Here is a 26,289-nt window from a genome sequence, read left to right as displayed (position 1 = left end):
AGGATAATCTACTTGCTTCGCACAAAAGTGAATCATACATGAAACAAAAAGAAATAGAAGGAACCCTACCAGAGCATGATGCCCAATCGGCACCGGAAGCTAGAGAGGATGAGCGAACAGTGTGGGAGGAAGAATATATAGACGTACCACTCTCGGCACCGGAAGGATTGGCACATCAATCGCCATGAATGCGTGCATAGAAACTGAAGTATGATTACGAGCAGTTTCCAGGAGATGAGGCGCCGGCCGGCCATCATCACCCACGTCCTCCCTTTCCACTTCGCAGGCGGATCGACTGCGCCGGCTGGATCGGTCGGCCCCTTGTTCATCCGCATCCTGCGAGTCCGCTAGATCCCCTCATCGACTGGACCGGCTCCCCTCGCGCGCATCGGCTGAACCCGTGTGGCGCTCGATCTCCTCGCGCGATTGGTCTCCCTCGAGCGCCTCCTCTGTTCGAGTCCCCCGCATCCTATCGACCGCTTTTTTTTACGTACAAGGGACAACTGCAGCGAGCCAGAGACAGATCGGAGTGGAAATGGGCTGCCTCAAGCGGCCCAATTAACCAGAGGCCTTGATTTTTTCTTCCAGAGTAGCGGCCCCTAAGGACAGTTGGGCCAAGACGCTACATCAAGTAGATCTGACGGCCAGGAATGATGAAATCAGCAAAACGAACGGCCACAAAGCCTAATGGCGCGAGAGAGCTCGCTTTAGGCTCGGTTATACTGTCCTTAATAAGAAAAGATAACGCAAATACTTCTTTTTTATGTATCAGCTATGTAGTTGTTGTATTCTCATTACATGTTTTAACAAGTTTTTTATTATTTTATATTTCATATTCATGTAAGCATTAACCGCAAGATTTTTCACCACGGTAATTTCTTTGATGTTGCTCACCACATATGCGATGTGGTTGTTTTTCACAGGAAATAATTTAATGTGTAACATAATTTTATTCTAAAATGTTGTCGAACAATTTTTCTTATTTTTTTTTCACTCGTCTACGAGTTTGTACATTGCCCTTTTGTCTGGCTGGAATGGCATCTAGACTTTTTTTGTGTGAATTGCACATATATAGTAGTTGTTTGACACCGCGTCACTGTTACAGAAAGAGGGCTTTGGGTACATATACGTGATCAGCTAGATGTCCTATGTACGACAACGTTACGTAAGGTTACAGCTGGACCTATCTATAGAGCATATGACCAGGAGGAGATCTACAAAACCCTAATTTGTTAATTAATCCGGACAGATCATCGATCGATCTGATCCCATGGCAGTTCCTTTGCGCAATCTGCTGGCGAGGGGGATGCGCCTGCCGTCGCCGCCACCGCCGCTGCCGCTGCCGCTGCCGCCAGGAACTCGGCCTCTCTTCTCCACGAGGTTCATCAGCTCCTCCAGCTCCCAGGTTCGTCCTTCCATACCCTGCTTGCTATCAATCTGCTGCCAACAGTACTTAGTAATTTGGCCGTCCAGCCTATATATATCGATCATGGATCATCCCCTCCACTGCGAATTTTCAGCCTGCAGCTTTTACAATGTCCTCATAGCTAGAAACCATCTAATTTATCACGCATGCAACCTCATACACAGAAGCCATTAGGGTGCAATACAAATACAAGCAGTTTCATCTCTTGGTCTACCTCTCAGGTTACCTTTTTTACCTCTTCTCAGGGAAGCCTTTCTTATGCTCGAAGGTCGTACCAGGATAAGCTAGACTTACTTGATCGAGCAAAGGAAAGCGAGGAATTTACGAGGTGAGTTGACTAAGGGATTACAATCTATAGCAATCTAATTAAGTGGCGCATGTACCCACGACACTTTCTGGGGAAATTTCTTCCACAGAGATAGGAGATGCATGAATGAGAATTATGAAATGATTTATCTCACAAAGCATTAATTCCATTAACGATATGTCTTCACCACTCCATTCACCTCGATTAGAGCTTCAAAGTAAAATCTCATATTATGCTTCACGTCGTTTTCATCGCCATCCGCTGCCCATGGGTTCCACATTAGCGCCTGCCGTGATAATAGAGTATGGTACAAGATAAAATTGTATATGTTATTGATACTGCAACTTAATGAAGAGCTACAGAGTGAGGATCCGGGTGTTACCAACAAGAGATCGTATCTGCTGGTCTTTATATGAATGGAGAGTGATATTTAATAAAATGGTAACTAAGTGGCTATAACCAATTTACTTATAATCTACTCCCTCCGTCCCATAATATAAGAGCATTTTTTACACTAGTGTAATATAAAAAAAACACTCTTATATTATGAAACAGAGGGAGTAGAGCGTTTTTTTACACTAGTATAGTGTGAAAAATGCTCTTATATTATCGGACGGAGTGAGTAGTAAAAGTCAACTTTAACCTGGAAACTATTTGTGGAAAATAAACCTGTGACACATGAAAACTTTGAAGCGAGTTTCAAAGATGTTATTGTAGCAAAGCCATTGATAAAGCACATCTTCAACCCGGTAAAAGGGTTGAGACATAAAAGTTCTTAAAAATATAAACCAAAAAGAATCTTATTGACGCCATGCTTGCATGTATTAGTTACTTGGTGTATCGCATGCATGTGTGAGATAGTGGAGAGGTAGCCGCACAAAGATACAATGTGGGGGGGAAATGTAGTCATGTCCTATACTCATATATTATATCCTTATTACGTGTTTTAACCAAATTTGAAATTAATGCTAATGCATGTCCCTCCTCTCTTTTTATGAAGGTGGAGTACTCGCCTATTTGGAAGGGGAAGCAAATGTCTGAGATGGTCTTTCTGGTTGATTATGCTTGTTAATATGGCGGCTGCTGTTCTGAAAGTGACCCGTCCCTCTGAAAGTGACTCAGCCCAGTAGCTAGTAGGATATATATAATATGTAGATGATTATTCTGCTCTGTTATTTATCGACTACATGCATGTGAGATTGAGTTGTATTATACTCCCTCCGTCCTAAAATAAGTGGCTCAACTTTGTACTAACTTTAATACAAAGCTAGTACAAATTTGAGTCACTTATTTTGAGACGGAGGGAGTATGAATTAAATCTGATCTATGTGAAAAACACGAGTTTAGAAGATCCAGACAATGTGAACCATCAACATATCTGGACTAATGCTCACCACTGATTGTTACGCAAAACACATCTAATAAAACCTCTGCTCCTAACTGTTATAGTACCACACACGCCATGTTTCCGGCCAGGCCTCACCAGTCCATTGTTGTGTCATCCTCTCATCGCTTGGAGCTGGGCACCGCCTCACCGGCGCATTGTTGTGTCATCCTCTTATCGCTTGGGGCTGGAATCATGGCTATGCATTAACATCGTCGTGCCCGCGCCTAGTGGTGGGATAGGCGCCACTAAAGGACGACCATCATCACCGCTCCAGCAGTGTGGAGTACCACCAGAGGGTTGTGGCCACACTGGAAGTACTAGACACCACCGCATCAAAGGACAACCATCTCCGTTGCTCTACCATTGTAGCCCTCTAGCCCGCATACCGCTCTGGTCTCTGGATGACCCTCACACACGGCGCCCAAATGGTGTACTAGCTAGTTGTTGGTGATGTGGATCCAAGCAAGGACCACAAAGCTTTCGCCAAGTTTGATAAATTGTGTACATAATTTCCAAAAATAAATTGTGCTTATAATACGTTTTTGCACTGACTCCATTAGTTGTCATTACTTGCACATGCACGATTAATGACAACATCTTTTGTTTTTTGTTTTTGCTTTGGCACTTTCTGATTCGTGGTGTGAAGCAACATACTAGAAGACATTTATTTTCTCATAGAGCTTGAAATTTGTGTATTAAATATATTTTTGGTATGCACTTTAAACCTTTATGCGTTAGGTGATACGTGCATTGCACACACATCTTACTAGTTGATACTCAAAGATTCATAATACTTAACAAAGGTGCACTCCCTCCGTCCACGAGTAAGTGTACTTCTAACTTTTGTCATCAAACTTCTAAAATGTTGACAAGCTTTATAGGGAAAAGTAACAACATTTATGACACTAAATTAATATCACTAGAACCATTTCGAAATGTACTTCCATAATACACAAATTTTATTTTGCGAGAAAACTTCCGATCTATTCATCTTCAATCATGGCAGTATAAACGAACGCCAGAAATGATAAAAATTACATCCTGATCCATAGACCACCTAGCAATGACTACAAGCACTGAAGCGAGCCGAAGGCGCGCCGCCGTCGTCGTCCCTCCCTCGCCAGAGTCGGGCACAACTTGTTGTAGTAGACAGCCGGGAAGTCGTCGTGCTAAGGCCCCATAGGACCAGTGCACCACAACAAACCGCCGCCGATGAAGAATAATGTAGATCGAAAGGATCCAACCCAAAGACACATGAACATAGACGAACAATAACCAGATCCGAGCAAATCCACCGAGGATAGATCCACTGGAGACACACCTCCACATGCCCACCAACAATGCTAGACGCACCATCGAAATGGGGGCTAGGCGGGGAGACCTTTATTCCATCTTCAGAGAGCCGCCGCCGTCTCGCCTTCCTGAGCAGAACACAAACCCTAACAAAAATTAAAGGAATGACTAACAACAGAGCTCTCCCGCCGGCCCTTGCCAGGATCCACTGCGCGCCCATGGCTGTAGGGCCACCGGAGGCGAGGCGGACCTGTGGCGGCGCCGGCGAGAGGCACGAGCCCTAGCTATTTTTAGGAGGAGGAGAGCTACAAAAGCTATGCTTTATCAAGATTTTTTTTCATAATACACTAATTTGACGTCATATATGTTACTACTCTTTTCTATAAGTTGATCAAAATTTTAAAACTTTGACTTAGGATAAAAGATAGAAGTATACTTATTTGCAGACGGAGAGAGTAGTGATTTACATTATCAAACTAAAATGATGGATCCTTGATGTTGTTAAACCAATCAATCTTTGTACATTAATTACAATTATTTAAATCAGTTCTGATTCAGACATGACAATGCTCATCACAGTAAAATACATTATGACCTTAAAGTTGGGCATTATCTATCGCATGTGACGTATCCCGTGATAATTGATCAATTGTGGATGTTTGTGCCACAATACGGACACTTCTTATTTAGGTTCTTTAATACGAGAACGAGTCCACATCACCGGCCCACAACTTTACATATACGGATGAGCAGGCGCTGGATCCTCTATTTCTAAATAGCTAGAACCCATACTATCTCATTTTCCTCTCCATGAAACAATGCCACATCATCAAGTCATGCATAGCATTCTCCCTAAAAAAAGAGTCAACGTAGTCATAAGTTACTTTTTTTTCTTTAATCTCTCCATGCAAAACATAACATCTCATGCATGAATATTTTTGGGGAATTAAGTCATGTTATATTTGCTTTTCCATTAATTTTAGTCTTCTACCACTTATTCATACATCCTTTTAACAAGGTTCCCGCAGCAGCGTGTGGGGCATCGTCTAGTTTTAGTAGTACTTCATCCGTTTTTTTAGGCTGCATATAAGATTTGTTTGAAATCAACTTCATAAAGTTTGACCAACTACATAAGAAAGAAATATCAACATTCTTTATATGAAATCAATATCATTAGTTTGACCAACTTTTGTATTGTAAATTTGATCCTTTTTAAGAATAAATTTGGTCAAACTTTGTGTATTTTTACTTCAAACAAATTTTATACTCGGAGTAAAAAGAAATGGAAGGAGTAAAAGAAAATTGCATCTCGGGAGGGCAAGCTCTAGCTTAAAGCCCCTCTAGTAGATTTGTTGTTGACCAGAATGATTTCACAAAGTTTAGATTTTTGATATAAAGCAATTTTTATTAACTAAAAATGTAGCATCAAGCGGATACAAATTTAGATAACATGTTATATACTCCCTCTGTCCCAAAATAAGTGTCGTGGCTTTAGTTAAAAGTTGAACTTTTTGAACTAAAACCACGACATTTCTTTTGGGACGGAGAGGGAGTATGATCTATAAGTTTTGTGTGTACTAGTAATTTGCTTGCACTCTTTACATGCACAAGTAATGACGCCACATTTTTTGCTTTGATCGATTCCTGATTCGAATTTGACTATCAAATATCTATTTAGCATGCAACTTAAACTTGCGTGCATTAGGTGGTTGCGTGCATTGCCCGTACATTAACAATGGCACACATGATATATATTATCAAATCCAAACGATGTATCCCTGATTTTCTTAAAGCAATCAAGCTTTGTACAGTAATCACAATTGTTACAATCAGTTCACACATAATAATGCTCGTCACAATAAAATAAAGCACATGCATATCGGCACAATTGTTATTAGGATATAAAAACTGGGCATCAACTGTCGGATGCAACTTAGCTTTTGATAGTTAATTAATCGTGTAGGTGAGTGCCGCAACATGGGCACTTCTTGTTAGGTTCTTCCACGCTAGTAGGAGTACTAGCAGTGTTGCGTCGCACATGATCAACAAATAAAATGAGCTCTGTTACAACGATACCACCAGCCCACAACTTCATACTCCCCCATACATGCTTAAAAATTCCCGACATCTTCTTGTGCTCATTCCTTCAAAAGAGAAACATATATACATACATGAACTTTTGTGGAGTGATGAAACGATAATACACATATATATACTTAATAGCAGTGTTAATGATATAGCCACCGATATAAGATATGTCATCAAGAGGATACGAGACAAGAGTTGACTATTAGGTTAGTTTTGCACTCTCTCTTTCTCTTTCATCCTTTTTTTTATACCTAGAGCACCCTTACAGTTTGACTCTTGCATTAGAGCCCACTAAATACTCTTTTTCAATATCCCTCTTCTTTGCATGGACAAAACTACCATGCATGTAAGCAAGCTTTTAGCCTACTATTATACTTGGTCCCAGTAAGATCAAGACTAGTGTTATGAAAATATAATGCAAAGCTGTAACAACGATCGGTGTTAATTAATTACCTCCTACGTCGCCAAACTTCATGAAGTCGTTGTTCTTCTACAAGGTGAGCCTCGTGTTGGATCTCCTCTTCACTAACTGATTCCAAATTAAATATTCTTCCTTGCTTCTCTTGAACCTACGCATGTAGAGATGCAATTAATTAGTTAATAACGGTAAACTTGAAGATGCGGACAAATTGATCAATGTCGAGTGATACCCTAAGGCTCTGGTCGGTTACCCCTGTTCCAAGGGGATTGGAGGGGATTTGTCGGGAATTTGACTTGTATGGGATTTAATCCCCTTCATTCCCTTCCAAACCCCCTTCAAATTCATGTCAAGCGAACGCAGCCTAATTGATATTTGCGTGAGAACAAGTGACAATGCATGCATGTACGTAAAACCTAAAAATAGCATGCAGGATTAAGTCACTAGTATACGCTTTTCAATATTACCAATTCAGTCTAGTTAGCAATCATGAATAATAACATCTGGATCTACTTAGGAGCACTATCCATGATTGGCTTAGTTAACTTATAGTACAACTTTAATGGCCAACAGCAACAGGGGACATATGGTTCAATTAGTGGCGATCTGGGCAAGCAAAATTTGTAACGTACGTACGTACCTTAGAGGTGGAGTTGAATATGCGGGTGAAGAAAGGCCGCTGAGTTGCCGGCGGCGGGGAGGTCGAGACCGGCAGCGGCAGTCGCAGAGCGAGCCTCCTCGCCAGCAGCGGCAGCGCCATGGGATCGCTCGATATGGATCAACTAGGGTTTTGTCCGGACGGACGGGTACCCACGTCCGTACATATATTTTCCTATGCACGCGCACCCTGGCCTCTCCATATAGCTTACTTGTCGGAAAGATTAGATCGGAGCACTCTTCCACGTGGATACGTTTAGAGCAACTCCAACAGGGCGACCCAAATCGTCTGCGTTGGGGTCGGCGCGGACAAAAGTGGAGACCCAACGCACCGACCCGAACCCATTTCGGGCCCAAAATTGCGCTTGGAATGCTTCGGCACGGACACGGCGCGCGCCTCCTCGGTGTCCGCCACGGTCCCATTTGGCGGCCACCCAACTACCGCCCGCCATCTAATTTATGACGACCACCGACACCGGGCCCACTAGTCAGCCAGTGAAAGCGTCCTTTTTTAACCCTCGCGTGTGGGAGGGGGGCGGCCTCATCCACTTCCGTCCACATCTGCCCCCCCCCCCCCCACCCCCTTCCCGCTTCCTCGCCGGCGACAACTCAAAACCCTAGCCATGGGGTTCTTTAGCGGCAAGGGCAAGGGCACCCCGGTGCCTCATCCTCTCGTGCTCCTCCTCCCCCTCCTCCTCCTCCGCCACCGGCACCTGCCCGCTAATCAGGTCGGCAGCGTCTGAACATCCCGGTGCACCAAGCGCGGTGACACTGGGAGTTCAGGTAGCCGCTCCATACCTGGACATCACACTGCCACACCACTGGCACCTCAATCCACAGCGGATCCCGATGCCGACGGTGCCGCGGACATAGCGGGAGCACGATGACGAGGTGCGCAAGTGGCGGGCGTAGCTCACGCCGGCGCAGCGGCGCATGCCCGAGTACGCCGCAGACTCTCCCAATTGGCAGGTCTGGTTTGCCCTCGAACACGCGGAGCAACGGCGGCGCGGCGTGCGCCACCACCACATCAACCCTCCGCCTCCCCCTGTCGTTCAGCCAGAGGAGGAGGAAGCCGAGGCGGCCTACCAGGCGGCGCTGGCGGAGGCCTTCGCCAACTCCATTGAGGAGGAGCGACGGAAGGCCGAAGCGGCAACAGCGGAGGAGGCCGCGTACCAGGCGCAGATGGCGGCCTCCATGGCCCTCTCCGCAGCAGGGGACTGCGTGGTGCCGCTGTCGCCGTCCCCGTGGCGGCTAACCCTGACGACGTCTCCGCCCGAGCCGGCCGAGAGGTACGTCTGGACCGGCCAGGCGCAGGAGTTCGTCAGAGCCCCCCCCCCTCCCCCCCCCCACACACACATTTGGCTTGGTGCCACGCCGGTGCAGGAGGCCATGTATGCCGACCATTGGCGGCAGCGCCGGCAGGCGGAGGAGCGCGTAGACGGCAAGCAGCGCATGCAGAGGGAGCGGGAGGAAGAGGAGGAGCGCGCACTCTGGTACTTTATAATGGCTCTGTATTTGTTACCAACTGGTTGTTTGTATTTAGTCATACAATGGCCCTGTATTGGCAAGAGTCCTCTGGTACTTTATAATTTAGTTATCAATATTAAAAAAAAGGGCAAGTGTTTATAATTTAGTTATCAATACAACTGGCTGTGTTCAAGTTGTTTACTGGTTAGTTTATTAGCAAGTCCATCTCAGCAAAACACAAAAAAGGGCAAGTAGCTTGATCCGACCTACTATTGCCTCATTGACATGCTGTTTGGGGATTTATTTCTCTCATTATCTTGCAACACAACATCATTAGCTCCTACTATGTGCTTCTCCTCTAACCTTGCCTCATCGCTACGCTGGCTCCTACAACGCTGCTTCTTGCTTCTTCATCTATGTAAGCTCACCACTATTTTTGTCTGTTCTCCTCTGCACTGCCTATTACCTTTGTTGCTGCAACCGGCTAATTTATCTCGTGATTTTCCACTCCACACTAGTAGAAAACAGGGCTTTGGTTCGGTCAGAAAAGAGCATTAATCCCGGTTGCATCACGAACCGGGACTAGTGTGAGCATTAGTCCCGGTTCAAGCGGCTAGGGCACCGTACAGGCATTAGTCCCGGTTCAAATGGGACCTTTAGTCCCTGTTGGTGCCACGAACCGGGACTAAAGGGTGCGATGCCCATTAGTACCGGTTCGTGGCACCAACCGGTACTAAAGGTTAGACCTTTAGTCCCGGTTTGAGCCACCAACCGGTACTAATGGGGTTTGAGGCACGAACCGGTACTAAAGGTCCCATTTTCAAACTCTACCCCCCCCCCCCCCCCCCCCTCGGCCGTGGATCGCCTTTTCAGTTTTGTAAAAAGCAAAAGAAAATGATAAAAACTTAAAAAATTAAAATCCTTCCAGATATAGTTATGTTACTACATGTACTAGTTAGGAAAATTTAAAAACTTAAATTTGGACATGTTTTGCAAAAAGTGTATGGAAAATGTAAAACGGCTATAACTTTTGCATACGATGTCAGAAAAAAACGTATAATATATCAAAATGTTTAGCACAAAAATCCGCATCCGATTTTGACGGCCTATGGCCTGTTTGCAAATTTTTAGAATCCTCAAATTCTAAAAGGAAAAAAAGTTATGACTAAATTCAATTTTTTTTGGATTTTGGTTAAATCAGGTCAAACTTTGGTCAAACTACTTATTCAAGAAGTATTAGTGTTACTAAATATTTATTCAATAATATTAGTGTGACTAAATAATTATTACAGTTTTTTAGAATTTTGGTCAAATCTGGTCAAACTGTGGTCAAACTATGGTCAAAGTACTTATTCATGAAATATTAGTGTTACTACATAATTATTCAAGAATATTAGTGTTACTAAATAATTATTTCAATTTTTTGAAGGTCAAATCTGGTCAAACTGTGGTCAAACTACTTATTGAAGAAATATTAGTGTTACTAAACAATTATTGTTTTTTAGAATAATAGTTTCAAACTCAAACAGTGAAACTTGTGACTTCATGCTCAAGCTAAACTCCTGAGGGTTAATAGGATTGACATCTTACTGTTGTCAGGAAAACAACAAGTGCAGACTTGTAAACGAGGGGGAATAGAACCCGAAAGTTAAGCGTGCTCAGGCTGGAGTAGTCAGAGGATGGGTGACCGGTCGGGAAGTTAGATGATTTGGAATGATGATGGGTGATTAGAGATTAGAGGTTAAATTGAGCAGTGATGAGGGGTGATTAGAGATTAAATTGGAAAATAATTCAAAAATTTGAAAATCGAAAAAATTTCAATTGAAAAAAAATCAATTTTTTTCCGTAAAAATACCTTTAGTACCGGTTGGTGTTACCAACCGGGACTAAAGGTGGAGCTCCAGACAGCGGCTACGTGACGGCCTTTAGTCCCGGTTCGTAAGAACCGGGACTAAAGGGGGGAGGATTTAGTAACGACCCTTTAGTCCCGGTTCCAGAACCGGGACTAAAGGCCCTTATGAACTGGGACTAAATACCATTTTTCTACTAGTGCCAACAGGGTTTTCATCTGTTGTTATACTAGATGACCTGTTGCGCCAATGGCGCAAAGGCCAAGAGCAAGCCAACTATAGAAAGAGTGTGCATCAAAATATGAAGACACAGAATGAAACATATGAAAATAAGTATGGGTTGATGATAGATAGATGGTTGCTGATGATACATGTTTCCTAAGAAGCTTACGAACGATCATTTACATGTTATGAGCAAGGCATGTAGATAGGCAAAGATACTTAGACAGATGTATCGCTGGATGTTTAGAACGACCTCTTTGAGGCAACTCTTCATAACTGCTATTCTTCGTGGCCTGCATTGCTCAAAGCAGAAATTCCTTCGATATCATCGTCCAGGCCCCAATAATAGTGGTTTATTTGCTGGAGATCATATTCAGACTGTGTTGTTGTATCGCTAAGACGGTCAGCAACATATGTTACCTGTGATAAAACATGATTGAGATTGTTGTCTTTGGATATTGAGCCAGCTAGTTTGTATCTGTTATGCGATAAAGTTCCTTTGCTGCAATTTGATCTCCACTGCTGCTAAAATAGTTGATTCTTCCGTCCTTATCTTTTTTGCTGATGCTCTAGAGTCTAACATTTTTCTTGAGCTAGATGTGCCTTGTCGTAGTTTATGTCTTGTAGAACTGTGTTGTAAGAACCTTGTATGCACCTGAGAGCCTCAGTTGCTAGTTGATCTTCAGCTTCTTCGAGTTTATCATACACATGGATGGATATTGATTTTGGTGAAAGTCTATTGTCCAGTTGCTGCTTACATCCATAGAAGTGAACTATTGCATCAAGACCGACCGTCCGCCCCTTTTTGTGTTGAGTAAACTGCATTTGGGAGGCCAAGCTGGTGCATCATAGCGTCTAGAAGCACTTTTACTGGAATCTTCACTTTTTCCATTGCAGCTGTTAAATGATATGAGGAAGAATATACTGTCAACAATTGTAGTCTATGATTTTGTATCTGCTTGTGTGTGTATGAATCTCTAGAAAGACATACAATTATCAGAGTAACCAAATTATATGTGTTGTGTACCTTAAATTTGCAGGACCTTAAATTTGCAAAGAGAACAGCAGGACTTTAAATTTGCTCTGCTTGTAGTTTTGATCAAGCAATAAGAAAACCTGGGATTAAGGTGCAGGTGTTTGGTCGGTGTTGCTAGTAGAAAACACACACAAAAAAATTCTGGTGCTACAGTATTCATCAAATCTGATTCTGAAGCAAACCTAACAAATAAACCTTTTTTCCCTTCATTTTGATTGAATAATGTTGTTCTCTTATGATTTCATTTGTGCATCTGGTTTGTGAAGCAAGTTGAAATTGGTGGGCTGAACTAAAAAACATATTTGTGTAGCTGGATCCAAACAGTAGAATGTTGTTTGTTCTGTTCATGCCTTCGATAAGACCACCGTTACAGAATGGGAATCATGCCCAGAGTTTACTTTGAAGGGATTAGAGCAAGAATCTGGGAAGAGCTAACTTGGGGGCGCGATTTGTTGAGGCAGCGGCCAAATCTTTGAGCTGGTGGGGTTGGGGGGGGGGGGGGGGGGGGGGGGAATCTTGCGGATTTAGTCGGTTGTTCGTTGCAGAGGAGCTATGGTTGATGAGCGAGTGAAGGCCGGCTGTTGTTGGGGAGGGTGGATGGATAGGGTTAAGGCGTCAGCATCTGCCTGTGTGGATAAATAAGGCGGCCCAGTAAACCGAGGCCCTCACCTTATTGATTTTAAGCCCATTTGCTAGGACACATGTGCACTGAAACATGTTGTTGGCACCTGTGGTGTAAAGAATTTGAAAATATAATTTGAATTTGTAATGTTCAGTAAATAAATGCATACAGAGCCTTTTCAGGTGGTATATATCTGGACTTATTCAAGCTAATATTCTTGATAGGGCAAATAACAATATTTGTTTTTACACCAAGACGTAGACATGAACAAATGTATCAGCTGACATGTATGGAGCATTAATGAGCGAAGGCACTACAGGCATTGTTGAAACAGTAAGCACTTTTTAAAGAGGCCCTAACAACATGTCTCTGTTCCATGTTAAAGAGAACATAGTGTAAAGTATGGCAATGGAAAATAAGCAGAAGAAAGGGGTTGCAAGAATAGACATACCACTCAGGAACACTCGTTCCCTTGCTTTGTCGCATTCTTTAGAGACAAACAGGATTGCACCCTTCCTTGTGCATCCCTTGTAGAATGTGGGATATAGCTCGATGCACTTCTTGGTATCCTTCAGTACTTCAGGCATGGCATCCGTCTTGGTGTAACAGGAAGCCGTGTTGCCGTATACCTGAAACGTTGCCAATAGCTTAGCACTACAAAACACTCCACATCACAACACCTACACTGCAGAAGCACCTATAGCCAATGGTCATCTAAAGGCTAGCTAATTCAAATGGCATACATGCAGTGTGAGATGTTATCCACATTATAACAGCGAAACAGCTTCACATAATTTTTTAGCTCAAGCAATTGAATATCATAAAACATCAGAAATTACCTTTGGATCCTTTGGGTTTCTTCTGAGCGCCTCAGTGTAATGCTTCTGGTTCTGCTAACTCCAGACTTTTTTATGTGGTACTGCTAGTTCTCGAGTGTCCCAATAACTTGAAAAAATCAACGCTAATCTCTGGCTGATACCACACACAAGTTGTTGTTGCTGGTACAGGAGCTCAGGGGCAAGGAGAGCAGGCAAGAAAATTTTGAAGGGCAATCTTCTAAAAAAATAAGTGGCAAAAATAAGATATCATGGAAGGACATGTATAATCTGGATATCATACACTATGCTCAGCAGAAGGTACTTTTTATATATGAATACCTAAAGGTTGCCGATTAGCATGTTAGGAACTTGAACAAATGGTGAGTCTTCAATGATATATAATGCTTGCCACCATAAAACATGCATGCCTGTAACCGCCTCATGATAAATCAACCTCCACCCCTAAAATAAAGACACGAAAACCAGAGTCCCAAAGTAAATTAGAGTCATTGTCTAGTATGAGAATTAGTTTTTAGCTCAGATCAGTAATTTCTACAGAACAACACTCTGCTTAAAAACAAAGACCACCACCAATTGGCAATGCGCACAATAATCTCATGGGGACTACTACCAATCTGAAAATGATAATTTCATCTGGTCTCAGGCATCTGGTGTGCTTGCGGAAGTCGTCCATGAATCGCTAAGTTGTTTATGGTGGATTTGTAACAACCTATACAACGTTCCTTTAGATCACAGTGCACCAAATATCTGCCAACACACTTTCTAGCCCACTTATTCCAATTGAAATCTGCTTCTGCTTGCACTTCTCCCCCAAGTGAATACTAATAGTTCTAAGAGGACAGAAAACACCCATATAGTTGTCTCTAATTACATCCTCTGAAAGATGCAAGCAGCTAGCGTACCTTAGTCCATAGTTGTCCTGGAACTGGGTCACAAGTTCTTGAGTAAACAGGATCAGTGAGAAAATTAATTTGAGTCATTGGTCAACATGTGATCCTGCTAAATACGAACCGGAACAGTTGAGGATCCCAGTGAAACATGATCATATATATACATCCCTGCAAAATCTGTACAGATTGTAGTTAGCGGCTGGTCGCACTATGTACTGTGTGAACAAATAAAGTATCAACCTGTTCCAATGTTGCATGAAACGTGTTTTAGGTTTGTAGTTTTAAGAAAAAGGCTAAGCAAACATAGTTGCATCCCGTCAAAGAAAATCTGTGTGGCCCACACCATATACATTAAAACACACACTTGTAAGTTGTAACCCAAAACTGCTGAGAGAGACGATCATACAAGAAGACGAACTGATCTTCCTCTCCTCTTATAGAATCTGTAAACTCAGTGGAGAGCAAAACGTTTATAAATAGCATCATCTAGCTTCTCACCCTCTTGGAGGCATGCCTTTTATATAAGTAACATTCAAAAATAAATGAAATTATAAAAAGCGAGGCCTTATTCTATCTTTGTATTTTTAGTTTCTGAAGCTAACTACAAAAGATGCAAATGGCAGAAGAAGCAAACAAAAAGAGCACTTAGCTTTTATTCTTATACTTCTTCCTTGTTGGTTAGTCATTTCATTGGTAAATGCTATGATTCTCAATGTTTAATACCTCTATATGGAGTTGTCAAGTTGTACAAACGGCAGCCACACATATAAGCATATACTGCATTCTTTAAACGCATTGGACGTGTGGTCATCTACATATGAGTTCATCTTGCACCCATGGTATCCCACCTAGTTCTGTTATGGCCGGCGTTAGCCGGAGGTAATGACGACGGAGGGGCAAGGTCTTAGCCTGGCCTGCTCCACGCTTGACAGAGGGAGATAGGAAATAGATTGATATATTGCTTGATTCCTCCAATACATGGTCGTCCTATATATATATCCCCTTATTCAAGCTACTAGCTAGAGTCCCTAACAAACTCAATATCTCATATTCTAGACCAAACCGACTCTCCTAACAAACTTAGGTTTCCTAACAAACTTTGCTGTAATCTATCTGGACTCTGTTGTTGCCGAGTCCTTCTTTCTCTTTTCATAGTGACGGCCCCACATAACAAGTTCAGAAACTCACTGCAGAGAAAGATGTTCAACTTTTTAAGACTGCGCATGGCATCATTCAAAGTAACGTATATGTACTTCTCCATGAGAAGAAAAAAGAGAGAGATCAATTAGCTTTAATCATGGAGCAACCAAACTGAAAAGTATCGGCTGAACACCTTCATATTAATGATTCGTTCTTCAAGAGACTGGAAATACACAACATCTCCAGCTCCATCACCTTGTAGAGCTTTGTATTCCTCCTCCGAGGACTTCGTATCCATCTCCTGTAATGCAGCCTGCAGGCTCCAGAATGAAACAGCACACATTGAGAATGACTTGATAACGGAATGATACTTTCAGTTAAGAAACACACTGAACTTACAGGGAAGCTAGCAGTCATGTTGCTCTCCTACTCAAGGGTCTGCTTACACTGCAAAGTTAAATTTTTTTTTTTAGTTTGTCTAAAACAGCAGTTGTGACTGCTTGGCATATATAGGGCCATAAGAGTCCAGAATTAGGATAGTTCACTGATTTATAAGAGGAGCCGTGTTCCTTTTGCTTTGATATCCAGTTGCTTCTTTCCAACATCAGAGTCCTGTTTATTACTTAGTGATCGACACATGACAGGTTGGATGTTCCTTTGCTACATGAGGAGAATGGGAAGCGTGGAATACCTTGTGTATGCTCCCTCCTAAGTTGAGAATTTCATACCTCTTCCCTGCAATAACACAACAGATTAATATTCAGGTGAATCTATTAATTACAGTTTCACAATTTGACAAAAATTCCTATTTATGTTATCCAATGTTGCATTTGGAGAAGTTAAAAGTCAAGATGATATCTAGAATGGTGCAGACCTGATAGTAAGCTAATAGTTTAATCTCAAAATTACAAGCAAAGTAACATTATCCAAACGGAAAGTGGGTAATATAAATAGAGCCTGGTAAGTGCACCCATGTAGCCGGCTCAATCTCCACTGATGGCTGCCTTCCCTGATAGCCGAGGGGTCTGCAGCGAGGTCCGAGGTCGTGGCAGTCACGATTGGCAAGGAGAGAGGAGGCGGCCGATGAAGTCGCCACCGGCAACGACGGCGATGCCCCTCTCAAGCGCACGGGCAGGAGGCTGCGGCGGGGAACCAAAGGCGAAGTGGAGGCGGTGTGATGGCACGACGACGCAGAGGATGTGGCAAAGCGAGGGCGCAGGCGTGATGTGGCCGTGCTACTCGGGTGCCGAGACAAGGGGAGAAGCAGACGGTGGACGCGGAGGAGACAAGGCGGCCGAGAGGGAGGGGGGAAGCGGAGGCGGCGGCGGCGGCACAGAGAAGAGGGGAGAGAGGAGATATTTTCACAGGAGAGAGGAGGGACGCCCAATCCCGCTCGCTCTAGTCCACCCAATCCAGCGCTCGCTGCGATCCACCTTTCTTACCGAGGCACACACGAGGCACACCCTGCAGAATTGGGCCCGCCAGGAAAGAGCCCCACCCGTCATCGGCTCTAGTGCAAAATAGTAGCGTCCAGAGAAACAACCGGCCGGATCTTTGACAGCGTCGTAAAAAAACTGCCAGCGAGGTAGATCGCTCGATCCAGACTCGTCCGCGAGCGCAAGTGCGCTAGAACTGCGGGTAACACAGCAGCGTTTATATGTTCCATTCTCTTGACCTGCTGTTTGGGGATTTGAGCATCTCATTCTCTTGCAACACAACATTGTTAGCTCCTACTATTATCTGCCTCTCCCGCAACCTTGCTGCATCGCCGAGCCAGCATCTACAACGTTGCTTCTCATTTGTATTCGAGAAAAGAAACGTTGCTTCTCATTTCTTCAAATGTGTAAGCTCACCACTATTCTCGTATGTTTTCCTATATAAATCTGGCTGTATGCTTCTGTTTATTATCTTCGTTGTTGCAACCGGCTAATTTATTCTGTGATTTCTCAATCCAATAGGTGTTCATCCATTGCTATATATTCACTCGTTGTTGCATGAAGTTATCTGTCCGCTGCTGAAATTTTTGATACAGAAACTCAATCGTCATATGCATCTAGCCTGCTCTATGCACTTTAATCGTCGATCAGTGAGCTATGTCCACATTGGTTAGTGGTTAGTTTATTAGCAAGTCCAGCTCAACTATACTTAAGAAATAGAGCAAGTAGCTGGGTCAGATCAGCTATTGCCTCGTTGACCTCCTGTTGGGGGATTTCTGCATCTCATTCTCTTGCAACACAACACTATTAGCTCCTACTACTATCTTCCTCTCCTGCAACCTTGCCTCATCGCTCTGCCGGCTCCTACGACACTGCTTCTCACTTATCTGTGTAAGCTCACCACTATTCTTGTATGTTTTCCTCCACAAGTCTTGCTGCAGGGTCCTGTTTATTATCTTCGTTCTTGCAACCGGCTAATTTATCTAGTGACATCCCACTTCAATAGGTGTTCATCCATTGCTATATTCATTCACTGGTTGTTTCTACCTCTGATCCAGAAGCGATTTCATTGCTGGTCTATCAATTATTCAGGTCATTCCTCACTCTCAGAACAATATTCGCAGTCTTCTCTATTGTCTACAGACCTGCAACTAGGTTTTTTTTTTCCTTATCACCATTCCAGTTTTCTTATCATTATTGACTAATTTATCTCGTGATTTCCTACTCCAACAGGTTTTTCATCCATCACTGCATCCAGAAACAAATTTGAGTGCTATCGCCAGTTTATTCAGACCATCCCAACCCAAAAATTAAACCTGCAACCCAATGGAAGTGGCTTTAGCTAGCGCTGCCTTAAGCATGAGCTTAAAACTGGCTGCATCGCCGGCCTTGAAGAATCTCCTAGCTAATGCGTCAACGTACCTTGGAGTAGACATGGCATGTGAACTCCATGAACTGGAGACCACTATCTTGCCGCAGTTCGAGTTGATGATTGAAGCAGCAAACAAGGGAAACCACAGGCCCAAGTTGGACAAATGGCTTCAGGAACTCAAAGAAGCATTCTACCTGGCTGAAGAGTTGCTGGAAGAGCATGAGTACAACCTCCTCAAACGCAAATCAAAGGGGAAGGATTCCCTGCCGGCCGATGCCTCCTTCATCAGCAAAACTTTGATGAAGCCTCTCCATGCTGCATCAAGCAGGCTATCAAATCTGAGCTCTGAGAACAGGAAGCTACTTCGCCAGCTAAATGAACTGAAGGCTACCCTGGCAAAAGCCAAAGTCTTCCATGAACTGCTACCAGCAGGTTATAATGTAGAGAGCTCCACCATACCAACAGCTATTGTTCCTGATACCACATCACTAGCTCCTTTGAAAGTGATTGGTCATGACAAGGACTGTGACCATATAATAAATTGTCTTACCAAGATAGCCGCTACAGCTAAGTTTAGTACAACTATGTACTCGGGTTTGGCCATTGTTGGAGCTGGAGGCATGGGGAAGTCTACACTAGCACAACTTGTCTACAGTGACAAAAGGGTAAAAGAATGTTTTGATGTGAGAATGTGGATAAGCATCTCACGCAAACTTGATGTGCGCCGTCATACACGTGAGATCATCGAGTCTGCCTCTCAGGGGGGATGCCCACATATTGATAACCTTGATACTCTACAGCGTAAGTTGATCGACATACTGCAAGAATCAAAGAAATTTCTACTCGTGTTGGATGATGTTTGGTTTGAACCTGGCAGTGAGAGGGAATGGGACCAACTGTTAGCTCCTCTAGTTTCTCGGCGGGATACATTTCCAGCTGCTCTTTGCTGTGAAGAAGTGTGCCCATTGAAAAACATGGAAGATGCTCAGTTCTTGGCACTCTTCAAACACCATGCATTCTCTGGGCCAAATATTGGGAATCCGCAGCTGCGTAGAAGGTTGGAAGATTTTTCAGAGAAAATTGGTGAAAGGCTTGGACAATCTCCTTTGGCAGCAAAAGTTGTGGGTTCCCAGTTGAAAGGGAAAACAGATATATCTGCATGGAAAGATGCTTTTACTATAAGGATTGACAAATTAAGTGAGCCCATGAGAGCTTTGTTGTGGAGTTATGAGAAATTAGATCCATGTCTGCAGAGGTGCTTCCTATATTGCGGCTTGTTTCCAAAAGGCCACATGTATGTCATTGATGAGTTGGTCCCACTTTGGATGGCGGAGGGCCTTGTTGATTCGTGCAACCAAGACAAGAGAGTTGAAGATATTGGGAGGGATTGCTTTTATGGATAAGTCTATGTACTAAGGTCTTTGTGGGGCTGCAGCACATGGTCCTTTGGCTGCAGCACATGGTCCTTGTGGCAGTTAGGATAGAATCCCTGGCCATCAAGGACTGGCAGTTAGGATAGCATCTTAGACTAGCATCTTAGACTGGCATCTTAGCAGCATCTTAGACTAGCATCTTAGCATATGCTTGGCTGGCTAGCAGCCTATAAGTATGTATCCCCAACCCCTCAGATTGGCATGGCATTGTGTGAGAAATAAACCAACGAAAATTGTCCCAACTCTCCTAGTGTCATCCACAACTATGAAATGTTCAGGCTGAAAGGTCTAACAAGTGGTATTAGAGCCAGGTTATCTTGTACCCTGAGCATTTCCTGCTTACCTCCCTCACCGGGAGCTGAGCAACCCAAGTCGGTAGCAGCAGCTGCTCCGTCTGCCTCTGGTTACCTCCCTCCCTCTGGACTGTCGAGCAGCGGCTCGGCAACAACATCCTCTTCTTCACGCAACAGCCCCCCTGCAGCGAGCCATGTCTGTAGGTCGCTCTCAGCACACGGCTACCTCGAGCATGCGGCGCCGGCAGCAGGCCGAGCGCGCCGTGGCAGAGGAGCGTGAGCGAGCGGCTGTAGCAGCAGCTGCTGCGGCGGCAAGGGTGTCGAGGCTGGCTGCAGCGGAGCTGGCAGCAGCCAGAGCGGAGGTAGAAGCAGCCAGGGCGGAGGTAGAAGCAGCAGCAGAAGCAGCCCGTGAGGCTACGGCGGATGCCAAGGCACTCCGCGGCGGCCCCGGCAGCTCCAGCAGCTCCGCGCCTGCGGACGACGGCGCCGACGCAGATCGCGCCAAAGTGGCGCAGGAGCGGACGACGCAGTGGGCAGCCGAGCACGCCCGCGCTCCAGGTGGAGGCGCGCACCGCGACGGCGGCTGCAACGACCAGGACCGCGGCCTCTACGAGGTCCGGACTGTGGTCAGGGATGTTGGTCCTAGTGTTGGGTGGCCTACCCTCACTAAAACCAACTACGTCGAGTGGGCCGGGATCATGAAGGTCAGGCTCCAGGTGCGGCGCATGTGGGAGGCAGTCCAGGACAGCAACGTCGACCACCTAGAGGATCGACGGGCGCTGGACGCCCTCATCGCCGCAGTCCCGCCCGAGATGCAGTTCTCGCTTTCCAACAAGCGGACTGCCAAGGAGGCTTCGGACGCCATCGCTGCAGCATGCATCGGCAGCGACTGTGCTCGCAAGTCCACTCTGCAAGCACTTCGTAAGGAGTGGGAGAGCCTGGCTTTCAAGCCAGGTGAGGACGTTGATGACTTTGCTCTCCGTCTCAACACTCTGCTGCAGAAGATGGTGAAGTTTGGCGATGCCACCTACACCGAGGAGAGAGCTGTCGAGAAGCTTTTTCGGTGCATTCCCGAGAAGTACAAGCAGATGGCTCGCTCGATCGAGTCGTTGCTGGACCTCTCCACGATGACGATCGAGGAGGCGATAGGCAGTCTCAAGGTCGTCGACACCGACGAGCCACAGCCTCCCTCGGGGCCCATCACCACCGACGGGAAGCTGCTCCTAACTCGGGAGCAGTGGGATCCCAGCCTTGGTGACAGGAAGAAGGGGGAGCCTTCTTCCACGACGGGCGGCCGCAAGCGTGGCAAGCAGCGTAAGACGCGAAGAGGCCCCCCGGGCAGGGCACAAGGACGTGCCGAAGGTGACGCCCGCGGAGGCGCCAAGGACGGCGCCGCTGGCAAGCCCAAGCCGGCACAAGACAATAGTTGCCACAACTGTGGCCGGTTTGGCCATTGGGCCAATGAGTGTCGGCAACCACGACAAGGCCAGGCTCACGTCGCACAGGCGAAGGAGGAAGAGACAGCTCTGTTCATGGCGCATGCAAGCATTGAGCTATCCTCAGCGACACCAGTCGCAAAAGCTCTCATCCACCTCGACGAGCCAAAAGCGCACGCTCTTCTCGGCGATGGCTCCGGGAAGGACAAGACTACAGGGTGGTGCCTCGACACCGGCGCCACCACCACATGACCGGTCGAAGGGAATTCTTCGCCGAGCTCGACTCCGATGCGCGAGGCTCCGTCAAGTTTGGGGATGCCTCCGCTGTGGAAATTAAGGGCGTCGGCTCCGTCATCTTCACCACCAAGGCGGGAGAGCACCGGCTGCTCACCGGTGTCTACTACATCCCCGCGCTAAGGAACTCCATCATCAGCTTGGGACAGCTGGATGAGAACGGCTCACGCGTGCTGATTGAGCATGGGGTCCTACGCATCTGGGATCGCCAGGGTCGCCTTCTCGCCAAGGTACCCAGAGGTGGAAATCGACTTTACGTCCTTGATGTGCAGGTGGCACAACCGGTCTGTCTCGCTGTCCGTCGGGACGACGAGGCGTGGCAATGGCATGAGCGCTTTGGGCACCTTCATTTTGAGGCCCTGAAGCGTCTAAGTGCCAAGGAGATGGTGCGAGGCCTGCCATGCCTCGACCATATGGAGCAGTTCTGCGACATCTGCGTGATCACGAAGCAGAGACGACTCCCCTTTCCCCAACAGGCGAGTTTTCGGGCCAAGGAGAGGCTGGAGCTCGTGCACGGAGACCTGTGCGGCCCGGTGACGCCAGCCACACCAGGAGGTCGACGCTACTTCCTGCTGCTCGTCGACGATCTCTCCCGTTACATGTGGGTGATGATCCTCGGCAGTAAGGGAGAGGCGGCGGACGCCATCAGGCGCGCGCAGGTTGGTGTGGAGGCGGAGAGCGGCCGCAAATTGCGCGTGTTGCGCACTGACAACGGCGGCGAATTCACGGCGGCTGAATTCGCGTCGTACTGCGCCGATGAGGGCATCCAGCGCCACTACTCCGCACCGTACAGCCCGCAGCAAAACGACGTCGTCGAGCGGCGCAACCAGACGGTTGTGGGGATGGCTCGAGCTCTCCTCAAGCAGAGAGGGATGCCGGCTGTCTTCTGGGGAGAGGCGGTGCTAACAGCCGTCTACATCCTAAACCGCTCGCCTACCAAGGCACTCGACGGCAGGACAGCGTACGAGGCCTGGCATGGGCGGAAGCCGGTGGTCTCCCACTTGCGGGTCTTTGGCTGCCTTGCGTTCGCCAAGGAGCTCGGTCACATCGGCAAGCTCGACGACAGGAGCACTCCGGGAGTCTTCATCGGCTACGCGGAGGGCTCAAAGGCCTACCGCATCCTCAACCCAAAGACACAGCGTGTGCGCACAGCGCGAGACGTCGTGTTCAACGAAGGGCGAGGGTGGCAATGGGACAAGGCAGTGGACGACGGCTCGACGCCGACGTACGACGACTTCATTGTCGAGTACGTCCACTTCAAGGAAGCCGGGGGAGCAACCAGCTCCTCATCGCCGGGCACGCCTACCCCGGCCCCCAAAACCACATCGACTCCGGTGCCTGCTACTCCGACAGCACCACAACTGGCGACGCCGCACACTCCAGCCCCGGCAGTCACCACCCCGGGCTCATCTTCATCAGCACCAGCTCACGCAGAGCACAACCCGACGAAGTTCGCTTCTCCGCTCACTCACGACGAGGAGCGGATCGACGGGTATTATGGCGGCGAACCGCTGCGGTATCGTACGATGGAAGATCTACTCGGCGACCAGCCGGTGCCGGGACTGGTGCCACGTGACCTGGAGGCGCAGCTACAACTCGCGTGTGAAGACGGCGAACCACGGTCTTTTGCAGAGGCCGAGAGAGACGCGGCATGGCGCGCCGCGATGTAGTTGGAGATGGATGCGGTCGAGCAAAACCGCACCTGGGAGCTCGCTGACCTCCCTCGTGGTCACCGCGCAATCACCCTTAAGTGGGTGTTCAAGCTGAAGAGGGATGGAGCCGGCGCCATCATCAAGCACAAGGCTCGCTTGGTGTGCTGGAAATATGCCCTAGAGGCAATAATAAATTGGTTATTATTATATTTCCTTGTTCATGATAATCGTTTATTATCCATGCTAGAATTGTATTGATAGGAAACTCAGATACATGTGTGGATACATAGACAACACCATGTCCCTAGTAAGCCTCTAGTTGACTAGCTCGTTGATCAATAGATAGTTACGGTTTCCTGACCATGGACATTGGATGTCGTTGATAACGGGATCACATCATTAGGAGAATGATGTGATGGACAAGACCCAATCCTAAGCCTAGCACAAGATCGTGTAGTTCGTTTGCTCAAAGCTTTTCTAATGTCAAGTGTCATTTCCTTAGACCATGAGATTGTGCAACTCCCGGATACCGTAGGAATGCTTTGGGTGTACCAAACGTCACAACGTAACTGGGTGGCTATAAAGGTGCACTACAGGTATCTCCGAAAGTGTCTGTTGGGTTGGCACGAATCGAGACTGGGATTTGTCACTCCGTGTAAACGGAGAGGTATCTCTGGGCCCACTCGGTAGGACATCATCATAATGTGCACAATGTGATCAAGGAGTTGATCACGGGATGATGTGAGTTACGGAACGAGTAAAGAGACTTGCCGGTAACGAGATTGAACAAGGTATCGGGATACCGACGATCGAATCTCGGGCAAGTAACATACCGGTAGACAAAGGGCATTGTATACGGGATTGATTGAATCCCCGACATCGTGGTTCATCCGATGAGATCATCGTGGAACATGTGGGAGCCAACATGGGTATCCAGATCCCGCTGTTGGTTATTTACCGGAGAACGTCTCGGTCATGTCTGCATGGTTCCCGAACCCGTAGGGTCTACACACTTAAGGTTCGATGACGCTAGGGTTATAGGGAATAGATATACGTGGTTACCGAATGTTGTTCGGAGTCCCGGATGAGATCGCGGATGTCACGAGGAGTTCCGGAATGGTCCGGAGGTAAAGATTTATATATGGGAAGTCCTGTTTTGGTCACCGGAAAAGTTTCGGGTGATATCGGTAATGTACCGGGACCACCGGGAGGGTCCCGGGGGTCCACCAAGTGGGGCCACCAGCCCCAGAAGGCTGCGTGGGCCAAGTGTGGGAGGGGACCAGCCCCAGGTGGGCTGGTGCGCCCCCCCCCACCAAGGCCCAAGGCGCATGGGAGAGTGGGAGGGGGCAAACCCTAGGTCCAGATGGGCCTTAAGGCCCACCCTAGTGGCGCCCCCCTCTCCTCCCCTTGGCCTCCACCCTAGATGGGTTCTAGGCTGCCGCACCTCTTGGGGTGGAAACCCTAGAGGGGGCGCAGCCCCCTCCCCTCCCCCTATATATAGTTGAGGTCTAGGGGCTGCACAATATACGAAGTTCTCCTTCTCTTGGCGCAGCTCTACTCCTCTTCCTCCTCCTCTCCCGCGGTGCTTGGCGAAGCCCTGCAGGATTGCCACGCTCCTCCACCACCACCACGCCGTCGTGCTGCTGCTGGACGGAGTCTTCCCCAACCTATCCCTCTCTCCTTGATGGATCAAGGCGTGGGAGACGTCACCGGGCTGCACGTGTGTTGAACGCGGAGGCACCGTTCTTCGGTGCTTAGATCGGAATCAACCGCGATCTGAATCGCTACGAGTACGACTCCCTCATCCGCGTTCTTGCAACACTTCCGCATCGCGATCTACAATGGTATGTAGATGCACTCCCCTATCCCCTCGTTGCTAGTATACTCCATAGATGGATCTTGGTGAGCGTAGGAAAATTTTAAAATTATGCTACGATCTCCAACAGTGGCATCATGAGCCAAGCCTATGCGTAGTTACTATGCACGAGTATAACACAAAGCAGTTGTGGGCGTTGATGTTGCCAATTCTTCTTGCCGCTACTAGTTGTATCTTGTTTCGGCGGTATTGTGGGATGAAGCGGCCCGGACCGACCTTACACGTACGCTTACGTGAGACAGGTTCCACCGACTGACATGCACTAGTTGCATAAGGTGGCTAGCGGGTGTCTGTCTCTCCTACTTTAGTCGGAACGGATTCGATGAAAAGGGTCCTTATGAAGGGTAAATAGAAATTGGCAAATCACGTTGTGGTTTTACGTAGGTAAGAAACGTTCTTGCTAGAAACCTATTCAAGCCACGTAAAAACTTGCAACAACAATTAGAGGACGTCTAACTTGTTTTCGCAGCATGTGCTATGTGATGTGATATGGCCAGAAGATGTGATGAATGATATATGTGATGTATGAGATTGATCATATTCTTGTAATAGGAATCACGACTTGCATGTCGATGAGTATGACAACCGGCAGGAGCCATAGGAGTTGTCTTTATTATTTTGTATGACCTGCGTGTCATTGAATAACGCCATGTAAATTACTTTACTTTATTGCTAAACGCGTTAGCCATAGAAGTAGAAGTAATCGTTGGCGTGACAACTTCATGAAGACACAATGATGGAGATCATGATGATGGAGATCATGGTGTCATGCCGGTGACGAAGATGATCATGGTGCCCCGAAGATGGAGACCAAAGGAGCAAATGATATTGGCCATATCATGCCACTATTTGATT

General features: G+C 46.6%; 1 protein-coding gene and 1 long non-coding RNA gene across 21 annotated transcripts in view; one reads left to right on the top strand and one right to left on the bottom strand.

Annotated features, from left to right (window-relative positions):
• Positions 1–6,234: 6,234 nt before the first annotated feature.
• LOC109766589 (uncharacterized) lies at positions 6,235–17,060 on the bottom strand. 20 transcript variants are annotated; one of them, XR_012189613.1, is made up of 9 exons: positions 16,334–17,042; positions 16,042–16,254; positions 15,836–15,955; positions 14,515–14,679; positions 13,931–14,053; positions 13,613–13,829; positions 13,225–13,402; positions 12,143–12,231; positions 11,216–12,012 (listed from the first exon to the last, which is right to left on the bottom strand). It is a non-coding gene; the product is annotated as an uncharacterized lncRNA (long non-coding RNA). The 20 variants fall into 20 exon arrangements; XR_012189612.1 differs by lacking the exon at positions 12,143–12,231 and having other exon boundaries at positions 15,836–15,962; positions 16,042–16,089; positions 16,188–16,254; XR_005763261.3 differs by lacking the exon at positions 12,143–12,231 and having other exon boundaries at positions 16,042–16,089; positions 16,188–16,254.
• A 948-nt stretch (positions 17,061–18,008) lies between these two features.
• LOC109766590 (putative disease resistance protein At3g14460) overlaps positions 18,009–26,289 on the top strand; it is a 32,119-nt gene continuing 23,838 nt past the window's right edge. Inside the window, exon 1 of the mRNA XM_045231232.2 lies at positions 18,009–19,839. Within this exon, the coding sequence (XP_045087167.2) occupies positions 18,405–19,839 (1,435 nt within the window). The 5' untranslated portion in view covers positions 18,009–18,404. The remainder of the gene's footprint in view (positions 19,840–26,289) is intronic.

This window comes from Aegilops tauschii, chromosome 7, assembly GCF_002575655.3.
Source record: "Aegilops tauschii subsp. strangulata cultivar AL8/78 chromosome 7, Aet v6.0, whole genome shotgun sequence".
Classification (NCBI taxonomy): Eukaryota; Viridiplantae; Streptophyta; class Magnoliopsida; order Poales; family Poaceae; genus Aegilops; species Aegilops tauschii.
This window is presented reverse-complemented; position numbering and strand designations above follow the sequence as displayed.